The 27,300-nt window shown below is 34.5% G+C and overlaps 2 protein-coding genes across 2 annotated transcripts; one reads left to right on the top strand and one right to left on the bottom strand.

Moving 5' to 3' along the window:
- Nucleotides 1-1,957: 1,957 nt before the first annotated feature.
- Nucleotides 1,958-18,209, top strand: LOC148613631 (protein henna-like). The gene is made up of 13 exons (XM_088587082.1): nt 1,958-2,041; nt 4,895-4,987; nt 5,512-5,686; nt 6,325-6,413; nt 7,904-7,971; nt 8,978-9,028; nt 9,545-9,690; nt 10,917-11,052; nt 13,016-13,142; nt 13,555-13,650; nt 14,123-14,256; nt 15,167-15,282; nt 17,365-18,209. Exons 1-13 carry the CDS (start codon nt 2,033-2,035, stop codon nt 17,412-17,414), a joined length of 1,290 nt encoding a protein of 429 aa, XP_088443208.1. The 5' UTR covers nt 1,958-2,032; the 3' UTR covers nt 17,415-18,209.
- On the bottom strand, nt 18,156-25,557 carry LOC148613630 (uncharacterized). The gene is made up of 7 exons (XM_088587083.1): nt 25,424-25,557; nt 24,816-24,970; nt 23,492-23,734; nt 22,689-22,827; nt 20,223-20,510; nt 19,611-19,736; nt 18,156-18,974 (listed from the first exon to the last, which is right to left on the bottom strand). The coding sequence occupies exons 2-7, from the start codon at nt 24,957-24,959 to the stop codon at nt 18,775-18,777; spliced, it is 1,140 nt and encodes a 379-aa protein (XP_088443209.1). The 5' UTR covers nt 24,960-24,970; nt 25,424-25,557; the 3' UTR covers nt 18,156-18,774.
- Nucleotides 25,558-27,300: the final 1,743 nt, after the last annotated feature.

Below are 27,300 nucleotides of genomic sequence, written 5' to 3'. Positions count from 1 at the left end.
CAGTTTAGCTTAAGTGTATCTTTGATGTATATAACTATAATCATACGTGATTCAAGCGGGAGAGGCTGCACATGGCGACCACCTTATGCTAGAAAAATTCGGTTGTTTATATAATAAAAAAAATTACTGAATTTCCCCTCCCTTCCTTAAGCCAGTCAGCGCCACCGATTCGGAATTCATATGTCTTTGTCAGCATACTTTTGCTATTTACATAGTCCGGCTAAAACTCGTGCACAGAAATCAGGTTCAGGCAAAACATGATTTCGAGAAAATCGCATAGCTACAAATCTAACATGACCCAACGGCTCCAAAATAAAGCACGAACAAAACAATACAGCGAAATATTTATTTTTGTACATGTACATAAATGTAAATAATTTGATTCTTCGATTGCTAATGAAAAATGAATGATATTATTGGGCAGAAAGATCGCAACAATGCTGTCATGTGAAAATCAAGCAAGAATTATGATATGGGTGGCCAAATATTTAAATACTTATCCGTCTAAGAATCGGGCAAAATGTGTATAACTTGTGGCACATGAAGAAAAAATACACAGAGATTTTATTACATTATCCAAGTATTTATACCTTATAAACTCAAGAAATTACTGTCAAAGTGTTTGTAAAATTTGCCTTTTTAAGATATCGTTAGGTCAAATTTAGTTGAAATGCACTATGGAAAAATAGCGGGAAAATTTTCCCACACTTTTTCATTATATAAGCTGCCCAAAAATATCTAAGTCACCAATGCTTCAGGATAAATTTAAATAGCTTTTCAGTTGTTTTCTAGATGCATTTGAATATGTTTAAGGCAAAAAAGACCAAATTGAGAAAAATGATGTGCCACTCATTGCCTGATTCTTACACAGAATGGTACTTAATAACCGATTTTACTTGTAGATATGACAGAAAATGCAACTGGAATGATTTACGAAAGCAGTAAAGACGTATTGTAATGTGTCCAGCTGGTCGTTTTCAATGCTGTCAAAAGTAGGTATTGAGGTCATTCTTGTTGATTATTCCGACGCAGTCGGTTTGATTCCGCTTTTTACCATTTGACCTTAAAGACGCTCTCCCATGGAAACGCAAATCACCTGATCAAAATTCTGTTTCCAGATTGGCCTAATACTGATAAATTAGTGCGGATCGAAAAAGGAGGTGAAATTGCGTGCCATGCAATATTTCCTGATGAAAATCATAAGTAAAAAAAAAAACAATTTTAGTGCGTCGGCTATCTTTTTTTAAAGATAGTACTTGTTTTTCCATCGATTTGATTTCTATTTACACCAAAACGAGCTGGGACTCCGGCCTTTGCGTATCTAACTGTGTAATAATGATATCTTTCTGTCTGTCTGTCTCTCTGTTATAATTATTTTTTACTACAGAATTTTTTTGTTCCTATGTACCATCTGGCTGGCCGCCATATTCTGCATGATACTTGTGAACTGACTCTAGTTTGGAATTGCTGTAATGCTACATACATATACGTGTATTTATTGCACTTTTATTTCAAACAGCTGTATCTTATATGGCTTCTCATAATTTCATAACGGATAGATCTTCGCCTCGTCACATTAACTTTTGTATAAAATCATTATAATATGACGCCCTACTACGTGTAATACCGTACATAACGATATATTTTTCGATCTATATGTCTCTGGGCGATTCCGGTGCAGAAAGTCCTTTAAGCCATAATTCATGTTACATGCAGGTATATGTATTTCATGTGTTAAACTAATTTACAAACGGGTTGGCCTTAAACACTCGGTATAAAATAATTAATATAAGACCCAGCCAAGATATAAAGAGTACAACTTTCGTAAATTATTTCTTAAAATTTCGCGGAACTGTGTCTAAATATAGCGGAAATAAAACCGCGGCCAAACCAAAATTGCTAGCGCTCTAAATATATAGAGGTTGCTATATATATAGCCTTGTAACGAATCAGTTGTAGACATACACTGGATAGACTGATCGAGGACTGGCTTCAAGAAAAAAAACAATAAAAATTTAGACCACTGTTAGATATGGACCAGGTAAGAACTTAATATAAGTAAATACATAATTTCAAAGTCTACTGGTTTTATCAATCTTTATTTAATTTTTAAATGTATTTTTTTTCTATTTTATTTTATTTTATTTTATTTTAGTTAAAATTACTTCTAGAGCAATGCTAGAGGTTGGCTGATGAGCTTTTTTCTGACTTTGAAGATCAGAATTCCAACCCCTTATGTTGCTAACACATTTTAATTAAATAAGGTACCTTAGCACTGATTGAAAAAAGAAATGTATTTTATCAAGGGGATAGTTGCTCCGGTATATGCTCATTTTATTGAGGGTGGGGCCCAATTTTTGCAAAAATATGCAAATTTCTTTTTCTTTGCATGCCTCCATTTTGCCTCCGTATAGTGATGGAATCAGGATGAAAATCCTTCAGTTGTTTGATCCCCTTTTTCTCAGAACCTTTGTGAATTTTGGCAAAATTTGGACAAAAAGTGAGCAACGGATAACCTTGAACCCCCTTTTTAAAAATATGTTTCATGATTATAACCCCATTATTAAGAATTCCACGATCAATCCCAGATGCATTCCGGTGGTTGTTAGATTTTCTTTTTGATACATTTCTCTTATCTACTTTCTTTTCTAAAATAAGTGATTATGAAAAAAAACAATCAAGCTATACCGTAATAAATTGACGACGTTTTCAAAGTATTCAGAGCTAAAACAATAAACGTTTGAAACATTGCCAAAGTGCATATTTAAACTGACAGTGTCTACGTGACATGCTCAAGGAAGTTTACATGTAATAATGGAAATAATACACAAAACTTCAAAAACGAAACAAGAAAATTTGTTATCGCAAACTGATATAATGATATAAAATGATTGTACAGAAAACTCTTATTGTATGTCTTTATACATGTATATGTGTATTACAATTATAAATGTTGTTTTGCGCCTGTGATACTTTGAACTTTTTTTATTTTAAAAGAGTAACCAAGGGAACCGAGATTCTAATTGGAACTACTCGGCCATTTCAGCTACTGTAACACTAAAAAAAAAACGTTTTTCTTTTTGTAAAGAGAAAGTCTGAAGAGTTCCGATTGCCAAGATTCTAGCGGAAATCGAATATAATCCAGGGACAAAGACCAGGCATAAAAAACAGACACTCACAACACAAAACATGAAATACCCAATAAAGTTCATACAAAGTAACAAAAGTAAATTGGCAACTCGGACTTCACTAAAAACCGGAAGCATGGACTTAACATACATGGTTATATGAAAATAAAATTGAACAGTCTCTGAAAAAAACTAGCATGTGTCAATGCAGATTTACCAGAATAAAGATTTGACGACCGTCTGGATTTGCAAACTGAACGGCCACTAAAAACAGGCGCCTGTGCAAAACAAAAGATAATTGAATTGGCACTAGGCGTCGCGCATGTTGAAAAAAAAATGCTTTTCTGTTTTAATTTTTTTTCACAGCTTGTGAAAACGTACATCTAAAAGATGTTATTAAGATGTTGAATAAATTATGTTGACTGCTGTGTTTAACTGGTTTGCAAGCCATACATTTTAGCAAAGCACAGCATGAATGTGCATGATATTTGCCCCGAAGATGCGTGTCGGTATGAAAAATGGCATATGTACATTTGCATGTATGGCTAGCCAAATTGGACAATTAGAGTTATCTATTATTATGTATAATAATTATAAGTATTTATGTATGAAATATCAATATTTACAATTCATCAATTTATTAATACATGTATTAATAAAGCGTCTTTGGGATAAGAAAAATAAATTAACCTTATTTGTACATAAATAAATTGTCAGTGTATATTTGAAAAGATGACTATTCAAGAATTTCTTCCTTGATGTAAACATTTACTAATATGTATTTTTTTTTTTTTTTTTTTTTTTTTTTTTTTTATTAACATCCACAAGACTTGTGTCTTTTTTGTCAGTGAGTTCTGGTTATGCTGTTGAAGATAATAGTTCATAATGGTTGCATTATAACAAATACTGAACTTGTCTTTGTTGCATCTCTTTACGATTGACAGTTTCTTGGAGTTAGAGTGCTCGTACTTGGCGCTGTAACAATTCTCAATATCGACGAAAGAGATGTCCCAATTTGTTGTTTTGTTTCCAGTCGTTTATACTCTGCCAATTTCTTAAGATTACCGGAATCATCCGAGGTTGGCCGGTTTGATATGTCTCTTTAGCAAGAAAAGTCATTAGCTATGGCCGCACCGTCTATTTCAAAAAAGTAATTAATAAAACCCAGCTTTTGATTCAGCCGTCTTTAATATTAATGTTGTGCACAGTTGGGGTTATATTATTTTAAATGAAACTCCTTGATGAACATACTTTTGTTTCCAGTGAATAATAAATATCAATAATTAATTACTTTAATTTTTGACATATCAGCACTTCGATGTCCGTTTTACATGACATGAAAGCATATTTTTCTTGCTAAGTAATATTACACAATCACAAAATCAATAACAATATTGATTTGACACAGTTAGGTTTCAGGGCCGAATTCGATTAAATGTACTGAACATTTAAAACGAGTATTCACCTGTGCATGCACATTGTGTAATCTGGTGTTTAATTTGGTACTGTTCATATTTTAAAAATATTCTCCCATTGTGAATCAATGTGACAAATACATTGTATTTATCTTGAGAATTTAAATGCTGAACTACCCAGTATGCTTCATTTTATCAGCACTTACAGGTATTAATATACTAAACACAGTGTGCATATAATTGCATAAATTAAAGATTTGTGCTGACTAACATAAGATAATATCGCATATCTTTTTTTTTTAAAATTTTGTTATAGGTTCAAATTTATTTATCACTATGTCATTGTTTTAGAATAAACAGACTGAAAAAGTCGAGACCGACGAAGTTGTCGTGAAGTTCACAGCTAAGTTTCCTCAATTAGCCAAGTCTATTTCAGCGTTTGAGGTATGATATTAGAGAAAAAATACATTGAAGGGGTGTGAAAAGTATTTGAGGAGGTAGACCTAGGGTAAGGGACACAACCCTTAAAAATCATTGGAGCGTTTGTATTCAGCATTTTACATCAATCTTATGTAAGCATCTGATTAACTTGGATTCATTTGATTCTGCTTCAAACGAAAGCTTGAGAGGCTTTGATGAAATTGAATATGATACAAACATATCACTGATTTCATGAGTTATGTCCCTTACCCTAGGTCTACCTCCTTAAAATGATTAAAGTGCATCCACCGTTGTCGTCTGCAATCACATAAAGTAATGTTTTTCAAATAGAATGTTTTTCCTAAACGAATGGCAAAAAAGGAAAACCCAAAGAACAAAGACAAATTTGAAGAAGTTCATGTTTTTTTTTCATTTTTTTTTTTTTCAATCCTTAATTAGACCTAATAACTACCCGAAATAGTCTACCGGATATGAAACGGCTTAAACTGACAAACAAGAAACTTTATACATGTAAATAAAATTTTCAGAAACATAAAGTTGGACTAGACCACGTGGAATCACGACAGTCAAGGGAAGTAGAAGGATTATACGATTTTATGGTTCGGTGTAAAACTAATAAGAATGGGTTTCCAGCTGCCGTTGACGAAATTAAGCAATTTTCTAAAAATGTCACAATCTGCGAAAAGACAGGAGAAGGTGAAGGTGTGTAACATATATGAAATGTTTTTTGTTTGTTTTATGAATCATTTTTGAACAAGTAGTACTTTTCATGTTAACACGTGTGTGTGTGTGTGTGTGGTGTGGTGTGTGTGTGTGTGTGTGTGTGTGTGTGTGTGTGTGTGTGTGTGTGTGTGTGTGTGTGTGTGTGTGTGTGTGTGTGTGTGTGTGTGTGTGTGTGAAAACTGAAGTACATGTATGGTATAGCATTTATTTCGTTGCGAAGCTTGAGTATATGAGTATACCTGGCCCTGAGTAAGTATATTTTAACGTGTTACATGCCAAACTTTTCCTGTGTCAAAAAGTACTTTCGTACTACGTCTTATGTAATATGTGATCAATTTGTATAATATCATAATTCTATGAAATCAAAAGTAAATTACAAAATTTTAATTTAATTTTACTGGATTGTAGAAACATTTTAATATAATTGCTTAGAGTACAAGGGATTCTTGTATATTAATACCACACATTACTTTTTGTAATAGTATATGCTAAACTTCATTGTTTCCATTTTTGGGATTTTGCAGTCACATCAGTACATTCTGTTGAAACTTTCAAAGAGAGCGCCAAGTTATTTCTCTATAAGCTGGTTAAATATAGAACGCAATTTAATGTTTCAGTTCCATGGTTCCCGCAGTACATAGCAGAACTGGACAAATTTGCTAACAAGGTGCTAAGTTATGGGGCAGAATTAGACGCTGATCATCCGGTATGTATTATACGCAAAAAACGTGTTTTAAAGTGTTATCGAAGAAGTTTATTTCTATTTTATTTAAAAATTGATACTGTTTCTGACAAAACCATGCTTCCACTTTTTATAAGTACAATTATCATTTTGAGCTGTTAAATGACCCCCCCTTATTTGGTTGAAACTTTTTTTTTATGATTTCGGCATAATTTGGGCAATAATGAGTTAAATTAACATGGAACCTCCACTTGTCATAATTTCTGAATTAGCTCCTGCACTTGGTATTCGAAATTCTTTAAATTGTAACTAGAATCTACATTCAAACTTAGTCTAATAAGTATATGTATTTGCGCCTTAGTAAATACTCTACACAATAGACATCTAATAAAGATTTGCAATTATTCTTTAACTTTAACTGTAAGTTTTTCCTAGAATCAGGCAAATAGGACAAAAAAAAAATCAGAAACATGAATATGCATGCATGTGAAAAAGCCACCGATCTGAGAAAATAATTTCACGTACTCAAGGATGCTTTAGACCACCATTTGCATGATCTCTGCATCACTGAATTTGTTAGGCATCAGTAGAATGTAAGAAAAACTAGGTTTTTGACAGAGTTATCTGCCCTTTAAATATTCATTTTAATTACATTTCAATGAAATCATAATTCAGTTTACCAAAATGATATGGACAATCCTGTCTTTCTTCCTTGAAATGTCAAATTACATTATCAAAATGATGTTTTTTTATACCATGTTTCACACACCACCTGATTCTTACAGGGACTGACACTTAATTAATGCATACATGGAACTTTTTAAGGCGGATCAAGGCCCGGCGCACCCAGGGGGAGCCCTTCAGAAGAAATGAATGAAAATCACTGAAGCGTGGTGATCCCCCCTATTTGGTCAGTCTGTTTTCGTTCTTTAGTTAGTGTTTGTTTGTTTGTTGGGGTTTAACGTCCGAGCAGCAATATTTCAGCTATATTCAGACGATGAACATGAAAAGGATGACAAAATGAACATGAAATGATGATGAAATGAAAAAGGGATGGGACACAAGGACAATCAGGTGGACAAATTCTGATTGCCACTGGAAATAGGGAGAGGTGGGTAGGGTCGGGCAATTTAGCCTCCTGTGCCGGAGCCCTATGGTTCCTACTCCGGGAGAATACCACACTAGGGTTCTTTAACGCGCGAGGAACGTGGCATCTATCCCCAACACGGTGCACCAATATGGTTTGCGGTCAGGTTTTCCGTATTATAGACTGACAACCCTAGCATGTAACACGCCAGGGGTACCCCATTCCACCACCTGGGGCACACATCCCAGATGCTCTGTGGGCAAAGCGCCCTAGCCCCCGGCTAGGGTTCTGAGCACTATTTAGTCGCCTTTTACGACAAGCTTAGTTAGTGTATGCGTCCATGCACATGTATGCATTGTACGACCAGCTAGTTATCCTTCAAAATTAAGCTATAGTGCTAACTTTGTATAATTTTGTTAAAATATAGGGGTTTACGGATAAAATATACAGAGAGAGAAGGAAAGAGTTTGCTGATATAGCCATCAATTATAAACAGTGAGTATCTGTAGAATAAGGCAAAATAAAATTATACCTGTTGTCCGACCGACTCTTGCCTTGACCTCGACTGCCTTATTTTCAAACAACAAAAAAAGTACCACTAAACGACCCGATATTTTACAGATGGTAGTCAATTTTCGGTTTCCAGTCGGATGGTTAATAAGATGTTTTTGAAATTTTTTTCTATCAAATTTAGGGGGGAAGTAAACAGAATGAATTAGAATCCGGACCTGTCGACCATGTTTTAGCTCACCTGGCCTTCAGCAAAATGAGCTATTGCCATTATTTCGTCGTCGTTAACAATTTTCCAAACATCTCCTCTGGAACTACTGAATGGATTTGGATGAAACTTAAAATGATTGTTCCTTAGGGCATCCTGCAAAAAGTTTGCCCTTCGATTTTTGATCCGTCGAAAAAACTTGGCCGCCATAATTAAAAATAGAACAAAGGGATCAGACAGCAGTTTTTCGCATATATCTTCAAAATCATTACATTTGGACAAATTCTGACCGAATAAAAGTGTTCAGCGTGATGAGAGCTACATGTACCTGTGTGCCCATTTTCTTGAAACTATGTCAACTGTTGTTAAAAACAGAATACAGTGGTCAAAATGCAGAGGTTTTTTTTTGTTTTTTGTTTTTGTTTTGTTTTTTTTGTTTTGTTTTTGTTTGTTTTTGTTTTTTTTTTTGTTGAAAATCCTGTTTGAGAGTAATACAATTGTTCACCATCAGAAGACAGACCTATACTGAAATTTTCAAAATGAATCGTCACCCAATGTAGAAGTTATGGCCCATGAATCAGATATTTATGTCGTTTTTCACGTGTACAACTCCTTCTCCCAAACCATGCAGCAAAATAATTTCAACCCAAATTTCACAATTTTCATTTTTTTAAATACCAAACATTTGCGCGTAAGCAAGTAACATTGAAAAGAACCCTTTTTGTTCTTTTGCCCCACCATACAATATACCATGGGCTCTTACACTTGTTTTTATTTTTGCAGTGGACAGCCTATCCCCCGAGTGCAATATACTGAGGATGAAATCAGTACTTGGTAAATAAAGTAGTAGTAAAATAGATCATTTTAAAATAAAACTTTCTGTTTATCTCAAAAATTTGGAATTTAAGATCTTCGCGGTCTGAGGAAAATAAGGATCGTTAAACTTATAACTTTGGAAAAGATAGATGAAACTAAAATCCATTTGTCTTCAGCTGCCCATGAGGAGTTTTTAGACCTACATATACTAAATGACTGTTTTTTTTTCTCGATTATTCGGGACGTTAAGTAGTTTTAATGGTTATGACATTTTATATGTTTCAAAGGCCTTTTATATATGTCTATATGTAACATATCAACTATCATGGTCTTCAAAGCAGTGGCGGATCCAATGGTGAGTTGTGTTTCAGGGGTTGGACCCCTCCTTTTTGTAGGAGATTTTTGATTATTTGTTTATTTAGTACAAAATTGCCAGGGGCCTTTTTTTTCTGGACCCTCTTTGGAACCCCTTTCAAATTTCTGTACCCTTGCAAAGCATACTACGTGTATCTACGTTGTGCATCTAAATTTCAGGAGAACAATTTACAACAAGTTGGTATCGTTGTACCCAACACATGCTTGTAAGGAATTTAACGACGCTTTTCAATCCTTAAAGGAGAAATGTGGTTATGGTCCAAACAGTATCCCCCAGTTAGAGGATATTTCAAACTTTATGAGAGGTACGAACATTCAATTAAATAACATTTAATAGGCTTACATGGAGATTTTTCACTTGTATTTTTATTGTGAATCTATATTTAAATTACAATGAATTTTCACTAGATGGAAGGAAAAAAAATACTTAAGGTGGTAGACCTAGGGTAAGGGACAAAACTCATATAAATCATTAAAACGTTTGCATTCAGCATTTTACATCAACCTCATGTAAGCATCAAAGTAACTTGGTCTGATTTCATTCTGTTTCAAATGAAAGCTTGAAAGACTTTAGTGAAATTGAATGTGATACAAACATATCACTGACTTAATGAGTTATGTACCTTACCCTTACCTCCTTCAAATTTGATTTAACTACATGTACTTACATTTTATTAACGTTTTTGTTTTGACACGGAAATATTTTTCGCCAAAGTGAGGTAGTGTTGACCAAGGGGGGTAGTGCTGAACTATCGGTTGTATAGCTGACTAACGGGTGGTAGTAATGACTTTTTGTGGGTAGAGCTGATCAGCAGGTGGTAGTGCTGACCTCTGTGTTGAAGAGCTGATGTTCGGGTGGTAGAGCTAACGAACAGTGGCTAGTACATGTACGAGTGGTAGTGCTGACCTTTGGGTGATAGCGCGGATTAACATAGGTAGTGCTGACCTACGGGTGGTAGTGCTGACCCAGTGGCGGACCCAGAGGGAGGGTGCAGGGGGTTGGCACCCCTCTTTTTTATTGGAAAAGTTAGGCCCACATAATTTAAATTGTATACGGTTTATTTATATTGTATTTGTATGTAGTTCCCTTTTACCTTTCAAACATGGCTTTTGTTCACTTATTCATTATTTTAGTCGCAGATGGGCGTTAAAAAGAACCATAACATTAACTTCACTGCATTGTGGACTTGGAAGGTTTTCAACACCTTTGATGTTATCGTTGCAGCCGTCAGGTGTACTAAGTGTTTGGCTATTTGCATGTTGATGAATTTCTCCAAAGTTGCGTATTTTCATCGACAAACACCGGCCATGACTGGATCAGTCAATTTTTTTTTAGAAAAGGCAAATGACAACCCCCCCTTTTCTGAGGAACTCCGACTTGCACCCCTCCTTTTCAAAATGTCTTGATCCGCCCCTGCGACCTATTTAACTTTTGTTTTCATCTAAATATTGATCTGACAGGATCTAAACTTAGACCTATAGTACATTAAAACATAGTTCGTTTTCATCCACAGTTTGTTCTTGATTTCAGACCGATCAGGATTTACACTGAGACCTGTGGCAGGTTTACTCTCATCCAGAGATTTTCTAGCAGGTCTTGCTTTCCGGGTGTTTCACGCCACTCAGTACATCCGCCATGGATCCAAACCGCTCTATACACCAGAACCGTAAGTTCAACACAGATGATAATTATGAATGTATCTGCAGATGCAAAACAGTGTGGTCGTGTAATGGTATCATGTTGAATGTCATCGTCTGTGTCGTCGTTAGCCTCCAGCGCCCGTAGTCAATAGACCTTTTTGTGCTAACTGTAGACTACTCGATGAGCATGCGCACAGCATGCTCAATACACACTTCCTTGCATTCTTTTGTTCTTCCTTAGCCCTACCTCGCGGAAGTGTATAGACAAGTGAGTATGCTCATTAATTTGGCACAAAAGGGTCTATTTGGCATTCAGACAATATTAACTTCAGTATGAATACATAGTTCTTAATAAAATTATACCACAAGGTGCCCTACGTTAGTAAGAAGGCTGGGGCTAATTTTCGGGAATATCACTTTGTATAGGAATATAGGGACCGAAAAGGGTCCAGAAACAAGCATTTTCATGATATCTGAACAATTACTTGATAACAATGTATATGTGAATGGATCTCATCGAAATTTTATCACATGATGCCATTCTACAAAAGAAAGATAGTGTTTGATTTAGGAGGCTATTATATGAACCGTTAAGGAATGGTGGCCAAAAAGGGACCAGAAACAAGCACTCTTATAATGTCCAACAGTAACTTGATAAATGAATGGATCTTTATGAATGATCTATACCATAAGGTGCTGTATCACAAAAGGAAAGTTGGCATTGATTTAGGGGTTGTCGCTTGATAGGATTATGGGCCAAAAAAAAAAAAGACCAGAAACAAGGATTTTCAATCAATCTGGACCATAACACGACTATAAGAGAATGAACCTCTTTGAAATTGTGCCACAAGATGTTCTACAACAAATGAAAAATTGGCATTGCTTTTTGGGCTCATGACTTGAACCACATATATATTATGAATATAAGAGAAGTCAAAAACAAGCATTTACATATACATTGTACATAATATCTAGACAATAACTTTACTAAGTGAATGTATCTCTTGAAAATTGCACACATAGTGCCGTACATCCAAAGGAAGACGGGGATTTATTTTTTTAAATTAGGAACCTAAGAAGGGGCCACTTAACTCTCGTCAAATTCTTATCATGTATAAAACATTCAACCGGATTCAAAATTCAGATCAGTATCAAACTTAAAACTTGTGTCTATACTTGCCACAACTGTTCAGGATTCGACATCAGCGGTTGTATCAAGTTGCGCCCGATGACACTTAATAATAAGGCTGTAATGCAAGGTAACATCTAAACAAGACACTTGTAAAACAAAACTATATATTTGCATATACATGTAAAATGTGTTGGCAAAATGGTCAGCTAATGCTACATGTAGTTTCTCAGATGTTTATTTTCTCAGATTTATATAGAACTGACACTTAAGGAGATAGAAGTAAAATGCGGAAACAATAAAATCTTGTACAAAGCAGAGACCGGACTGAGTCGACCGTACTATTGTATAATACATGTACAGTAAAACTTCTCTAAACCGAACCCCTTTCGATCTGTAGAATTCGATCGGTTTGGACAGGTTTACGGTTTATATAGGTTCAAAATACAATTTAAACATACACAATGGGGCTTCAAAGGTTATCTGGTGTAGACAGGTTTTCAGTTAATTCAGGGTTCGGTTAAGACAGGTTTCACTCTACTTGTGAATTCTCAGATATTTATTTTCTCAGGTTTATATAAATCTGATAATTATATAGCTTAAATGCGGAAACAATATAAACAATACTGGGTCAACTTTCTATTTTACCCATTAGTTCCTGTACAAATTACATTTTTTTCTGACCTCCATTTCACTAAACGATGTTAACATTAAAACGGTTAGATACTTACAATATTTGTTAAGAAAAACGATAGTATGAAAAATATCGCTCTTTTGCGACCTTTCTCCCTAGAATTTTCCTGAAGGTCCAATTATTAATTTTGTACTACCAAACCTAATGTACTGTTTATATGTTACAGTGACGTATGTCATGAACTCCTTGGTCATGTTCCAATGTTTGCCGATCCCGAATTTGCACAGTTTTCACAGGAGCTAGGACTTGCGAGCTTGGGTGCATCGGAAGAAGATGTTAAAAAACTTGCAACAGTATTTACAGCATTAATTTTGTTTACACAATAAGTTTTTAACAAAACAATATTGTATGTGTAGCCTCCTGATTTGAGACATTTACTCAATTAACTTGGCAGCAGAACAAAAAATGTATGTAGCTTCCTGATTCGGCAGCATTCAACCGATAATGTGGCTTGGTTGTCAATTTCAATTTTCGAAATAAAAAGGGGCATATAGTAATAATAATCATATTAATTCAAAATTGTTGATTTTGATTATATTAAGATGTCGAAAAAAATGGAATAAAACTGTATGTAGATCTTTTGACAAAGCGATGGTAGCCATGTACACGAAGCTGAACAACTAATACATGTAAATCACATGCTAATTAGGTCGGAATTATAAATATATGATTAAAAACTTAAAACAAACTTTTTTACTTGTTTAGCTATACTGGTTTACCATCGAATTCGGACTATGTCGAGAGGAACATGGTGTCAAAGCGTATGGTGCTGGGATACTGTCCTCATTCGGAGAAATAGAGGTAATGGATGCACGTAAGATTGCATGTACCTATCACAGGTGAACTAAAAATGAATGACAATAGCATAAATAATTTATGTGGAGTTGGTAAAGAAATCATTAGACTATATGATATATTTTACCCGACAGTTGAAAAGCAGTGGTACATGTATAAAGTGATTGGGATGAAGTTTTACAATACACATTGACTCAGTGGCGTGTTGCGGGTTCTATGGGGGTTGGTTGAGACGCATGCATTCGTTAGAAAATTTGTCAAGTGTACAATTTAAACAAAACAATCAAAGATAGCCTTCTTTTTTTAAATAAATTTCTGTTTCGGAATCCACTTTAATAAATTTTTGGATCAAAATTAACCCGTTTTTTTTTACAGAACATCTCGTGCACCGGATGTTAAGAGACTTCCATGAACCCTCTTGCCCGTAATTGATCCTTTTTGTAATAAACATGTATGTCTCTTATAATTTGTATTACAGTATTGCCAGACAGATGAACCAGAAAAGCGTGATTTTGAACCAGAGAAAGCTGCCGTCCAAGATTATCCCATTACTCGGTTCCAACCTATCTATTATGTTGCCGAGTCGTTTCAGTCAGCAAAGGACAAAATGAAGTAAGACTTTTAAAAGTAAAAGTATCAGTTCCTATACAATTCAGAGACTGCAGTGATCTGTGGTGTAGAAAAACCCACCGAACAAACCATTGCTTGTTTGGTCTACATGTGCTATATTTGTATGTAATGGTGTAGTCCAGTCAATGTAGCAAAATTTTTCCCCTGTATCAAAAGGAATTGTAACAGAACAGAAAATATTTAAATTCTAAGCTATAGTATAATTACCAAAACAAGCACAGAAAAAAGTCGAACAAATCAAACGTGCAGAAACCTGAAAATAAGCATTTCAAATTCCCCCATGAAAATTTACAATGGAAATGGGAAGCAACTCTGTAAAAATATTGGGGTTTTTTTTGGACAGATTTTTGTTCTTTTTTTATCAATTTCGTGTAAAGTATGATACAACGATAGAATTATTTTGGATAGTGGATGTTTCGGAATTCGATATTAAAGTTCCCTAACAAAGCAAGCAATTTTGCACAAAAATTAATGAGCTATCTCCCTTCGTCAACAAATTTCAATGCCTTCTATGGGTTTTCTTTTCTTTAACCGCTGCAGTTAATCCAAATTCAACACTCAACTTTGAGAAAAGATGCATTTGTGATATAAATTAGACGAATATATTTTGAAAACAAAATTTGTCATGTGCAACCCACTGCCTGTTTTTTTCATGGACAGCCCCTGAACCACACTGTGCATTGGTGTTGTCTCCGGTAATAAACATGGTGTATTACAGCAAATTTGACTGCATTGAAATATTGCATTTTCATGTTAATTAATGTCTCCTTAAACACCTAAATGTTCGTACATGTAACAGACATTAATTCTCTCTCTCAACATTGCACTTTGTTTACATCTTTAGACGATTTAACTTATGCTAGTCATAATTAATTCTTTGTACATTTTGCAGGGATTATGCATCAAAGATACCCAGACGGTTTAACGTTCGTTTCGACCCATACACAAAACGTATTGACGTCATATCAGACAGAAAAGGAGTCGCCAATCTTGTCAAGGAATTGCATGGTGAGTTTTAGGCAGTAAACCCTATCTTAAGGAGGTAGACCTAGGGTAAAGACACAACTCTTACAAATCATTGGAACGATTGACATCAATCTCATGTAAGCATCAAAGTAACTTAGATTGATTTCATACTGTTTCAAATGAAAGCTTGATAGGCAATGGTCAAATTGACTATGATACAAAGATATCACTGATTTCAAGAGTTATGTCCCTAACCCTAGGTCTACCTCCTTAAATGAATTTATATTTGTTTAAACAGGTTGTTTGATATATTTGAGACTACTCGGTATTTTTGCTACACTAAACATAACCTTGAATGCGGAAAGATGACTGTTTCATATATCTTTGAAATATATTTGGTTTTTTTTTTTTTATGAAAAGTCTTATCTTTTTGATAGACATACCTAGAGGTATTAATCACGTGCGTGATACAAACATACCGCCCATATTAATTGAAAAAATCGGATTGATGTACGTGTGTTTAAGGAGTGACCTTTCTCCGGCAACATAATTCCCGACTTGCGGACCAACATTTTGTCAACATTTATCTCCCTTCGGAGCAGGTATCTATTCGGAACACGTAAGGTTTTCCATCCGATATCGACGATACCTAAGAAAATCTCGAAAGTCAAAAGGGAATTTCTCGTTCTACTGACCCTGCCATAAATTGTCTACCCGGGATACAAATGAAAATCATCGTCATGTAACCTACCAACAAAATGAAACACCCTGTAAATTTTAGAAACACCGTTGTGTTTGTCTGCTGGGGATTCCATTTTCATTCGAGTTACCTCTTTTTTCTGCACCCGAATCCGAACATCGGTTAGAGAGACTTCGAAATTATACCTGCTCTTACGGAAGGCAACTCTGCAAAAAACAGGATAAAATATGGCTGCATCCCGAGCTCCGCAAGTAGGAAATAGAATAGTAGATCTAAATCCAAAAAAAAATTGTATAGTAGTAAAACCCTAAATAGATATCAAAATCCAGCACCGAGAAGAAAAACCCTCAGTGTTTTTAGGCTTCTGAAGTTTGTGATACTGCAAATTTCGGTGCATAATCCAAGATATAAACGAAAAATTCCTAATCATGGGTAGCAGAGCTAATGCATGAAAGCATGCGGAATTAAGAGGCATTATTATGCACATGTTGGTTGCAGTAAAACCAGGGGCGTAGCTATGCCTGTTTTAGTTGTACGCAAAATTACGGCGAGGGGTCCTGGGGTTGGGGGGGGGGGGGGTGGTCGCGGAAAAATACAAAATTTCCGGAATTGATGGGTTTGATAACGCGAATTACTTTATGGTGTATATTGGAGTATCATTATGTATTAAAAAGGATTTGTCATTGCATAAAACCTTTATTTCATCTTTAAAATGTATGTTTTTATTTTTGTTACTTTTTCCGAAAGTACGCAACTGCGTATTTGCGTATAGGCAGCTACGCCCCTGTAAACTTTAAGGTTGATACGCTGAGGTAACACACGAGGTAGATATATCACTCAAGACACAGTCGAGGGTAATATATTTTCCGAGTGTGTTACTCGGCATATCTCCCCCTACAGCAGACACAATGAAATATCATTTTAATATATTACGATGAACATACAGAGAAGGAAAGGCTTTTCTGGTCAAGGGGAGATATATCGTAATGAGGGTGATATATCGGCGTGATGTATCGTTCTTAAGAGGTGTAGACCAACGTATCAAATAAAAAATTGTGATTTGATAGACTAAGTTAATGGTATCACTGACATGCATTTCTGTAGTACTTTTAAGAGCTCACTAAGCATTATATATAGTTCCTTAACTGTACCTTAATTCTTATTTTTTTATTACTATAATTGTGATAAAGTTTTTTTTGTGACAGAACAAGTAAAAATTAACAAAGTTTCAAGTAATAACTCTTCATTTACAAGTAAATATTTATAAATCCCCTACCCCAGTGCCAATGACTTCTAGCGAATGGACCTAGCCCATTTACTTGTAAGGGTCCCCTACCCCAGTGCCAATGACTTCTAGCGAATGGACCTAGCCCATTTACTTGTAAAGGCGTTCATGGATTTAATATGTTTTTTTTTATTTGTAGGACAAATGACTGTTCTTCATGACACTTTAAACAAATTGAGCAGTTTTTGAAAAAAAAACATAGTTGAACTATTATAGTATTTAGTTCTTAGTTACGTGTTTTGTTTTTGTACATGCATGTTTTTACTTTCATGTTAACAAAACACTTTGTTAACGTATTTTGTTGGCCTTTTGGATTATATGTGACATATATACTTGCATAAAGTGTAAACTTACAATTCACTTAAGTTTGTTAAAATATTATAGATCTGAACACTACAATAGAACTTTGTTAACATGCAATATACTTGATCTTTGTTAACAGGCACAATGTCAATATACTTAATTTTCGTTAACAAACATTGTACTTGATCTTTGTTGACACTCTATGTTAATACATAACTTTCGTTAACAAATATTGCACTTGATCTTTGTTCACAGGCACAATACTTGACTTTCGTTAACAAACATTACACTTGATCTTTGTTAACATACACAATACTTAAACTTTGTTAACATGCAATATACTTGATCTTTGTTAACATACTCAATGCTTGATCTTAGTTAACATATAATACACTAGAACTTTGTAAACATCAAAACACTAAAACGTTCTTAAATGCATATATTTATACTTTGTAATATTTAAGCGATTTGATGTGAAAATATTTTTATTTTTTTACCCATATATGCAATATATCAGAACCGATACCAATGTGCCATTGTGATACATGTGGGTAATCATTCATATAGAACTGGTGTTATTTAATTAGATCTTATTCATAAGTCGTGAATCTCTAATTTAAATGCAAATTTTGTACTTACTATTGTTTTGTTTACTTTGTAATAAATTGATATTTAGACAAATATTTGTTCATTCGTCTTTGCATAAGACTACCCTATTTTACTGGCAACAAAACCGACTAAGTGTTAAATCCTAAATTAGAACTAGATACTAAAATTACGATCTTTTTACCCATAATTTGAATCAATTATTCAAACTATTTAAAGGGCCTTAACTGCTGGGACGTACTTTAAAATTTTAAAGGGTTAATCGTGTTATTAAAACACTGAATTTGACTAGTTTGTCCAATGGAAAACATTTTTAAAATCAATTTTGCATTAGAATTCGAATTTCGTAATTTCAGTATCCATATCAATATGACTACCAATATGACTTCCTGAGTCACTGACTACCAATATGACTTCCTGTGTCATTGACTACCAATATGACTTCCTGTGTCATTGACTAGCAATATGACTTCCTATGTCATTGACTACCAATATGACTTCCTGTGTCATTGACTAACAATATGACTTCCTGTGTCATTGACTAACAATATGACTACCAATGTCATTACCTAAAGTGTTTGATGATGCGTCTTTTGTATTGCAGAACGGGTGCAAACATTTTTTGGATTTGTAACACATTTTAAACACATTTCCGGTGAACAATACTAGGTCCGAACTCCGTATATTCGTCTTTCGTTATCAACATTTCTTTTGTTGTAGGAAGAGAACCCAAAAGACAACCGCCAATGAAAGCAGCATATTTCCCGTCTGAATGTTTTATCACTTCATTTTTACTTGGGCTTATCGCATCCATGTCTTTCTGTAGTCGTTCAGACATCCCTATAATGAACAAAACTGCGCCCATTACATTAATATAATACATATTAATCAGCATGACTGTATATTAAATATTTATATTAAATTCCGAGTTAGTTGTTCAATTTGGGAAAACTCACTTTTTTTCTTTTAACAGGTTAATACATCGTATTAACGCAGAACAGAAAGCCTTATGATTCAATCGGAACTGCTCGACCATTTGCGCTACTAAAATAGTTTCTTTCGAGTAACGAGAAAGGCTGAGGTGTTCTGATTGTCTTATTATTAAATTGTCCCGCGGAACACAGCAGCATGCGACCACAAATGCCAAAACCTTAACTGTATTGGGAAGTGTTGAATTTTATATTTTTTAATTTGAGCTTATTCTAAATGTATCTTTGGTAAAATTGTTTTGATTATATTTTATAACTGATAGGCAAAGGACGATGAAAACCTACAGTGCTTCATTAATTAATTGACCCCATATTACACAGGTCCTCTTGAAGGTCAAATTACATGTACAAAAAAAATTCTTAACCATAAACCATAATATAGGAAACATGCCATGTACTTATATTCCGCATGTATTGGTTTGCCAAAAGTAATTTAAATGATTCAATTTCTTTGAATTTATAAATAAATGCTACTCATTTACCATACCGTTTAGTAGAGTGGTTCCTCCTGATATTACGATGTTTTTGTAGAGGGTTTGTCTAAACTCTTCTTCACACATGGTGACGGAACTTTGAATAAGATTTGGAAGTCCGGTGAATTCTGAATTTATACCTTTAAAATAAAATAACAGAACATAACATAGCTTTAAGTCCAAATTAGGTATACAGACATTTTGTCAATTTCGATCAATTTTATAGCAAAAGGTGGAAATTTTCATTTTTCTTGAACCTCCCCTTTTCAAAATCCCTGGAAATGCTCATGTATTCTCATTCCCAATACCGTTATCATCAGGCCGAAAACATATAACTTTTTTGGCAGAATTTTCAGCATGTCATATTATAGAGCCAGTAAGCCACAAAAAGCATTATTCTACACAATATTTTGGCACCGCCAGACGAGAAGAAATCGTGACTATCAGTTAATGCCTTTCGTTCGACTTAGCCGGATGGACCCTACCATGCATCTGAAGTACATGTATCTTTTACTAAAAAGTCCTTTTCCATTTCATCAATAAAATGCCTAAGGTTAACTTACATGAATCTGAAAATATATGACAGGTTTTGTAAGATTCCAAGGTGACATCTTCTAAATACAAACCTGCAAGAGAAAGCTGAAAAAGGGCTTCCGGACATCGTAAACATTCGTTTCCAATAGAGACTACTTTTCCATCGGGAAGTTTGAACTGTTTTTCCGTGAATGATTCCATTTCTTTGTCAAAATTTTCAGCAACGTAACATAGCTTCTCTTTAATGTCCCTTACCACTTCCATTTCTACCGATGTCATGAAAGTAGTTTTTCCGAGTTCACTGAGGAGTTTTCTCAGGTATTCATTTAAACCTTTTCCTGCCATTTTTAAATATTTAGATGCTTGAGGTAGAGCATGTCCTGTAAACATTAAGATTGAACTACTATTAAAAAAGTGATACTTTTTGACTGGAGCATGCGCTGATGATTCATTCGCTATTCCGAAGTGTATTAGCCAGCGGAATGATACGTTACGGTAGTAAATCATGCCAGCCACATGACAAAACAAGATTAGGTCATGACTTCAGGGTCAAATTGCCAGCATTTCTATGTAGTACCAAAACCTGCTAACCCTAGGTCGTTGCCTTGTATACAATATATGTTAGTGCATACTCTGTGAGTGCATGTATGTTGACCAGAAATAGTTAAACTAAAGCTGTGAGTGTACTTTAAATTTCTAATTTGTTATTTACTGCAAAATTGTATAAGTATCGTTTACACGTGTGAGTGCCTCAACGCTGTCAGTTAGCAGAAAAAGAAAATAACAATGTAGTATTTCAGTATGATTTAATTTTTATTAAAGTCAATAATCTGCAAAATTTCTACTTGATTTTATATCATCCTATTATCAGTACAATAGTTTTCCTAGCTTCACACCTTTATTACATCATTTGTATTGGCAATTAACATTGGAATAAAAATTACTTGTACATTTAACTGTTAAAGAAACGGAAACCCTAGATGTCGTTAAATAGCAAGACCTTATCAGGACACAAAGACTAATATTAGGTACATAAAAATGCAGGACCTAAAATGTGCTGAAATCTGTTTGGCTGAACAGAAAAATTGTTAGAATCTAATAAGCAGAGACTGAATATAGGACATAGTCAGTAGGTCTTATTCTAATTAAGGGGAAATCAATCGATTTCGTGGGAGAGGCTAGAATTAAATTTCGTGTCCTGGAGTTTTGATTTTTTCAACTATACAATCATCATCGTCCTGCATTTCAAATTTGATCCTACAATGTAGCTCCCCATTGCCATGACCAACTTCTGTGTCAGCCTTTATCATACAGTTCAGATTTCGATGCTTGGGTCCGAAGTTACTTTCGAAAATGGAACGTTATGGACCTTTCCAAGTTTCAAATTTATGGTCCACTATTTGAGGAAAGTCCTCAATAAATTGTCAGTGAAGATACATTTGTAGTTAAAGATCCCGGGCCTAGGTTAGAATTAAGGACCTGGACCTAAAACCACCACCAATTTGCAATCGCAACTTCTCGGCCAATCTCGTTGATTTCGAGCATTGCCAGGATTGGCCGATGATGTACCGATTGCATCACTTTGAACCTCTGCAGTGAATGCTCAGGCAAAGCCAAAGGCAAACAAATACATATTCATTGGATGCTTCAAATTATATTATTATACCTTTTAAAAAAAGTGTACAAATATAATTTTTTTTCTTTTTTTTCCTAGTGAAACTTTTGCATTTCAAGGGCAATAACTCTAACAAGGAGTTGTCCGACAATTTCTACTCCATGAAGATTTTGTTAGGACTTATCATCATAAGGATCATTTCAGCAATTGAAAGTTTCATTTTATTTATTATAATGTTCACGATATTGACTGAAAAGTGCTTAAAACGTATTTTTTTTGCCTGTCAAGGGCATTAACTCTTACATGAAATCGTCTGGCAAATTTGATCCCTGGAGATGTTTGTAGGCCTCATAATAAGAATCATTTCAGCAATTGAAAGTTTCATTCTATCTATCACAATTTTCCAGGTATCGGCTGAAAATTGTAAAAAAGGTCATTTTTTTACCTCTCAAGGGCAATAACTCTTACATGGAGATATCTGACAACTTTGATCTCTTCGAGACTTTTCTAGGCCTTATAATAAGGATCATTTCAGCAACTGAAAAATATTAGCTAACCTAAAGGTTTTGGAGATACATGTTTATGCAAAAATCTAGTGTCTGATCCCTATGTTCTATTTTTAGTTACGGCGGCCAGCGTTTTAACTGATCGAAAATCCAAACAGTAAATTTGTGCAGGATACTCTAAGAAACAAACATCTTAAGTTTCATCCAAATCCATTCAGTAGTTTCAGACGACAACAGAGCCAAATGATGAGCATGGCTCACATGGCCTACGGGCAGACGAGCTTATAATATAATGAGTAGGGTTATAGGAAACACCTAACTATTTATATGTGTATAACCGCTCATAAGTCAGTGTTGAATAGAAAAATGTGTCAGAACCAGAAGAGTTGTGGAGTGGTCATGCTAATAACTACAATCATGTAATGCAACATACAAACCGTCACGAACCGGTACTGCATGGGAAAACCCTTCACCCGAGTCTAGTACTATCCCTTCCTGTCTCCCAGTGGAGTAGATTGATAATACCGCTTGATTTGCCAGATAAAATGCAGGGATATTGAAAACCTCAAACATTGCCTAAAAAAAAATTCTTTTGTGTAAATATGGGAACTGTTGCAACATACATGTCCATTGTTGAGAAAAGAAAGTTCATATTTTCTGTATGTTGTGTTTATCACAAGCCCCCCCTCCCTTCCACTTCCTCAATCCGCCACTGATATATGTATCAGGATGATATGTGATACTATTAATAACATGTTTTAAGTCCACAGAAATTCACATTATGCATAGTTTAAACTCTTGTAGCCGCCATTTTACCTCTTGACTTAAAAGGCCAAGTAAACTTAAAAGGAAGATTCCCATCTGATGTTCACAAAAATACTGGGCAGGTTGGAGGATTTTATTTTTCATTTTTTTTTTATTTCTTACCATATATTTACTAGCTTAATTTTAGATATTTGAAGTAAAGATCTGTTCTTAATGCATGGCTACATCATGCAGTTTCCGAGAAGCAACGTCGTTAATTTATGTCACCAAGGAATGAAAGATGTGCGTGTTATAGTATCGCAATACTAGAACCTGATGCGAAAAAATCCTGATTTTGAAATTCCTGCCCCAGTTTATTTTATTTTTGTCATTATTTAGGGACAGGAGGGAACGAGAGTGTACTAAATGATTTAATTTGGCCTAATTAGAGAAAACATTTCTAAAAAAAAAAACTTTAACAATACCTTATCAATACCTCAATGGTTTTTTCTCGGTTTTCTTTAGGATTGTGTGGTGGCTCTGACATAATCACAGAATATTCTGCAGGATTCAACCTTAGTTCATTATAGAAAGTGTGGTGCCATACTTTTTCCATATCCTCCCAATTTGTAACTACACCGTTTTCTATGGTAGGTGGCGTTGGATATAAAATTTCTGTCGGACGCCAAGCTTCATCGCCAACATATGTGTCAATTTTATAACTTCCAACCACAGTTGCCTGCGAAACAAATTACATGTATATAGCGCACGTATCATAAGAATTACAGAAAAAAATAATGATTTTTTTTCATGGATAACGGTGAAGCACACTACATGTATACATTTGTAGAACCGCTTTTTACTGCATTTTCCTGCGAAACATATAATACATGTAGCACACCAAACGGCATCTCAATAACAAAAAAATATATATACCATGCATATAAATTACAGCAAAGCATAGAACTGCTTCCAAAATACTTTATTATTCTGGTACAGTTTGGTTAAATACAACTAAAAACTGATCTTCATATAATCGTTAAACTACATTGTTGCCACCTCATTTATTGTTGGATTTCCCCCACCCCCCACCCCCCACCCCCCCCCCCCCCCAAAAAAAGAAAAAAAACACAAAACAAAACAAAACAAAACAAAAACCAAAGGAAAAAAAACAGGAAAGCCAAATTCATATTAAAATTCGTGTTGTCTGGTAAGAAATGTATTCTTACAAAAAATTACTCTTAATTGCTGTATTGCTGAGATAAAACAAATGTATTAACTTCCTTAAGTGTAAGTTTTTGTAAGAATCAGGCAAAATGGAAAAAAAACGGGAAGATGCATGTCAAAAACCCACCGATCTGTCAATATGGTTTCTTTCTTCAAGGATGCTTTCTGTATTTAAAATGACCAATCTCTGCAAGACTGACATTTTTCAATAGAATGTTAGAAAAAGGAGGCTTTTGACATAGTTATCTGCCCTTAAAATGTTCATTTTCAGTGTATTTATAACTCAATTTACCAAAATGATATGGAAAATATTGTCTTTCCCTTGGTTCGGATGGAGCAAGTAGTCAAATTAAACTTTCAAAATAATGGGTTTTCTCTTACAATCACCCAATGCCTGATTCTTATACAGAGACTGAACTTTAAAAAAAAACAATAACATCTTGACAATACAATGACGTTACGCACAGTATTCGTACCGTTTAGCGTAACAGACCATGTGTGGATGTTGAGTGAAATATTTTATGGTTAATAATATGAAACCAGTGAATTATACTGAATGAGTTATCTTAATGAAAAGAAAGCAGTAAAATTACCTGCTCCTTTGGTACTCCAACGATTGGTCGAAACACAGACCTAGGATAATCATCTTCTGCTAGTCCGGCTTTAACCATCCACGAACCGTTGTCAATGACGACTGTGTTTGTCGCCTCTTCGCTCGATTCCTCGTCAGATGACATCTTTGATTAATCTAGCACATTTGAATAAAATATAAAATTTATTTTAAATACAAGTATTTACACTGGGAAGTTTCATATTCGTTTTGCTAATTATTTGATTGATTAGTTGGCATAATTTGAATTTACCAATGCAGTGAACCTTTAAGTTAAACGGAAGAATGAGTTACATGTTTATGTACAATGTATTATAATACTGCAATTAACTTGTCTGTTGGTACTTCTTTTCTATAATTGTTCATTTATTGTACACAATCACTCTGCGAAATACGTACATGTATGCCACACAATTATAATACATTATACAAACAAGGCCAATTCTCATAATTAGTTACGGTTAATGAACGGGTGACTTTGTTCGTTTACGTATATGAATTATGATATGTATTTATGGCTTGAAAAAATCTCGTTTTTATTCTTGTTGAAGAACCATAACATGCGATATTTTAAAAGACAATAAAACCTACCTGGTGTTCGTATCGTTTTAGAGTGTTACCTCCCTTTGTTGTAGTTTAAATATATATACACTGTATATTCAGTCAGCTAAATGAATAAAAATTAAGTACTGACTAACGATATGTCTGCTTAGCTCAAGGAATTTAAAAAAAAGAAAACAAATAAATGTTCAATGTTTGAATTGTTGATTGGTTGCTACATGTATTTTGTTTTACCTTTAAATACTACATGTACTTCAATTTTAGACCTTCAACTATATGCAAGGTTTATTATATCGACGTTCTCACACTGGTAAACGATTACCCAGCCGTGGTTCAATCCCGAAAATGAGAATATATACACTTTACGTCTCAGAGGTAATGCTATCAACAAAAAATTAAAGGGAACGAAAAATGATAAAGAAACGGTCGATATAGCGTCCACAAGTGACCGAGTACTTGAACCGTGTTAATATAAATAAACTGAATTCCATAAATGTTATGTAGCCTTTTGATTGGTTGATGTATGTTTCATTAAGGCTATTTAGGTTATTTTCCTCAGACTGAGTTTACCTAGTAACGTCGATTGGTCCGTAGTCCGCAATTCAAATAATTCTAAATTAGAAAGAATAAATCTTAAATTTGACTAGATTTTTAATTTTGTACCAAGTTTTGCTTGTTCATATATCGCCATTAATCCCAAAGTTGGTTATTTCGCATAACTTGGATCAAAATTAAAAAAACAAAATCAAAAACAAACAAAACAAAACAAAACAAAACAAAAAAACAGATTCTTCAATATTTCTTACATGTTAAAAAAAAATCGCCTCTAAACGATGATCTGATTAGTGCATATAGGGTTTAGAAGTTTTTGTTTAAGGTAGATATAATATTACATGGAGCGTTGTTTTCTGTCATCTGGCAAAATCTTATGGGCATATATATTTTCAATTAACTACAGACTAGTGTTTACATGATGTAAAAATAATATGTCCAAAATATTGTTAAAGGATTTTTTACATAAACATTTGTATGGTAAAATTATAAATATAAACGGTAAAAAGAATTCGATGACTCTAAATTTTCTTTTTGAAATATGAAAGAATGTCAGTTAATTGGGCCCCGTGCAGGTCCGGGTGTTAAAAGAATAGGCCTGCAGCAGCGCTAAGCTTGTCGTATAAGGCGACTAAATAGTGCTCAGAAACCTAGCCGGGGGCTAGGCGCTCTGCCCACAGAGCAACTGGGATGTGTGCCCCAGGTGGTGGAATGGGGTACCCCTGGCGTGTTACATGCTGGGGTTGTCAGGCTATAATACGGAAAACCTGACCGCAAACCATAGTGGTGCACCGTGTTGGGAAAGAAGCCACGTTCCTCGCACGTTAAAGAACCCTGCTGTGGTATTCGATAGGAGTAGGAACCTTTGCGCTCCGCCACAGGAGGCTAAATTGCCCGACCCTATTATCCTTGTGACCCATCCTTTCTTTTTTTCATTTCATGTTCATTTTATCATCCATTTCATGTTCATTGTCTGAATATATCTGAAATATTGCTGCTTGGACGTTAAACCCCAACAAACAAACAAACAAACAGTTAATTGGTCTTAACATATAGTCATAAAAATCTTATCAATTAGTTTTTTAATAGTACTCGAAATAGGGAAAATTCCCTACAGAATCTAGTGTATAAAATGTTGTAAAAAATTACCCTTTTAAGGCTAAATTATCACGAAATCAAGTTTTGGCTACCTATGTTTTTTACATTAAAATTCTGAAATATATTCATTCAAAGAGTAATCAAGGGAACCAAGGTTATAGCGGTAATCAAAAGAATGTAATCCAGGGACAAAGACCAGACATGGAAAACAGACATACACAACAAAGAACATCAAGTAACTAAAATCATACATACAA

This window comes from Perna viridis, chromosome 6, assembly GCF_037379345.1.
Source record: "Perna viridis isolate PV_CMFRI_1.1 ecotype Kerala chromosome 6, ASM3737934v1, whole genome shotgun sequence".
Classification (NCBI taxonomy): domain Eukaryota; kingdom Metazoa; phylum Mollusca; class Bivalvia; order Mytilida; family Mytilidae; genus Perna; species Perna viridis.
The sequence above is the reverse complement of the archived record's forward strand: the minus strand, read 5'-3'. Positions and strand labels throughout refer to the sequence as shown.

What these genes read in the sequence shown, in the direction of transcription:
- LOC148613631 (XM_088587082.1), top strand. An exon ending in AGTCTATTTCAGCGTTTGAG is followed by an intron (nt 4,988 to 5,511) that starts GTATGATATTAG and finishes TAAAATTTTCAG; the next exon opens with AAACATAAAGTTGGACTAGA. An exon ending in CCTCATTCGGAGAAATAGAG is followed by an intron (nt 13,651 to 14,122) that starts GTAATGGATGCA and finishes TTTGTATTACAG; the next exon opens with TATTGCCAGACAGATGAACC.
- LOC148613630 (XM_088587083.1), bottom strand. Translation starts at nt 24,959, where the DNA reads ATGTCATCTGACGAGGAATCGAGCGAAGAGGCGACAAACACAGTCGTC. An exon ending in ACCGAGAAAAAACCATTGAG is followed by an intron (nt 22,828 to 23,491) that starts GTATTGATAAGG and finishes ATTTTTTTTTAG; the next exon opens with GCAATGTTTGAGGTTTTCAA. An exon ending in TGCAGTACCGGTTCGTGACG is followed by an intron (nt 20,511 to 22,688) that starts GTTTGTATGTTG and finishes TAATGTTTACAG; the next exon opens with GACATGCTCTACCTCAAGCA.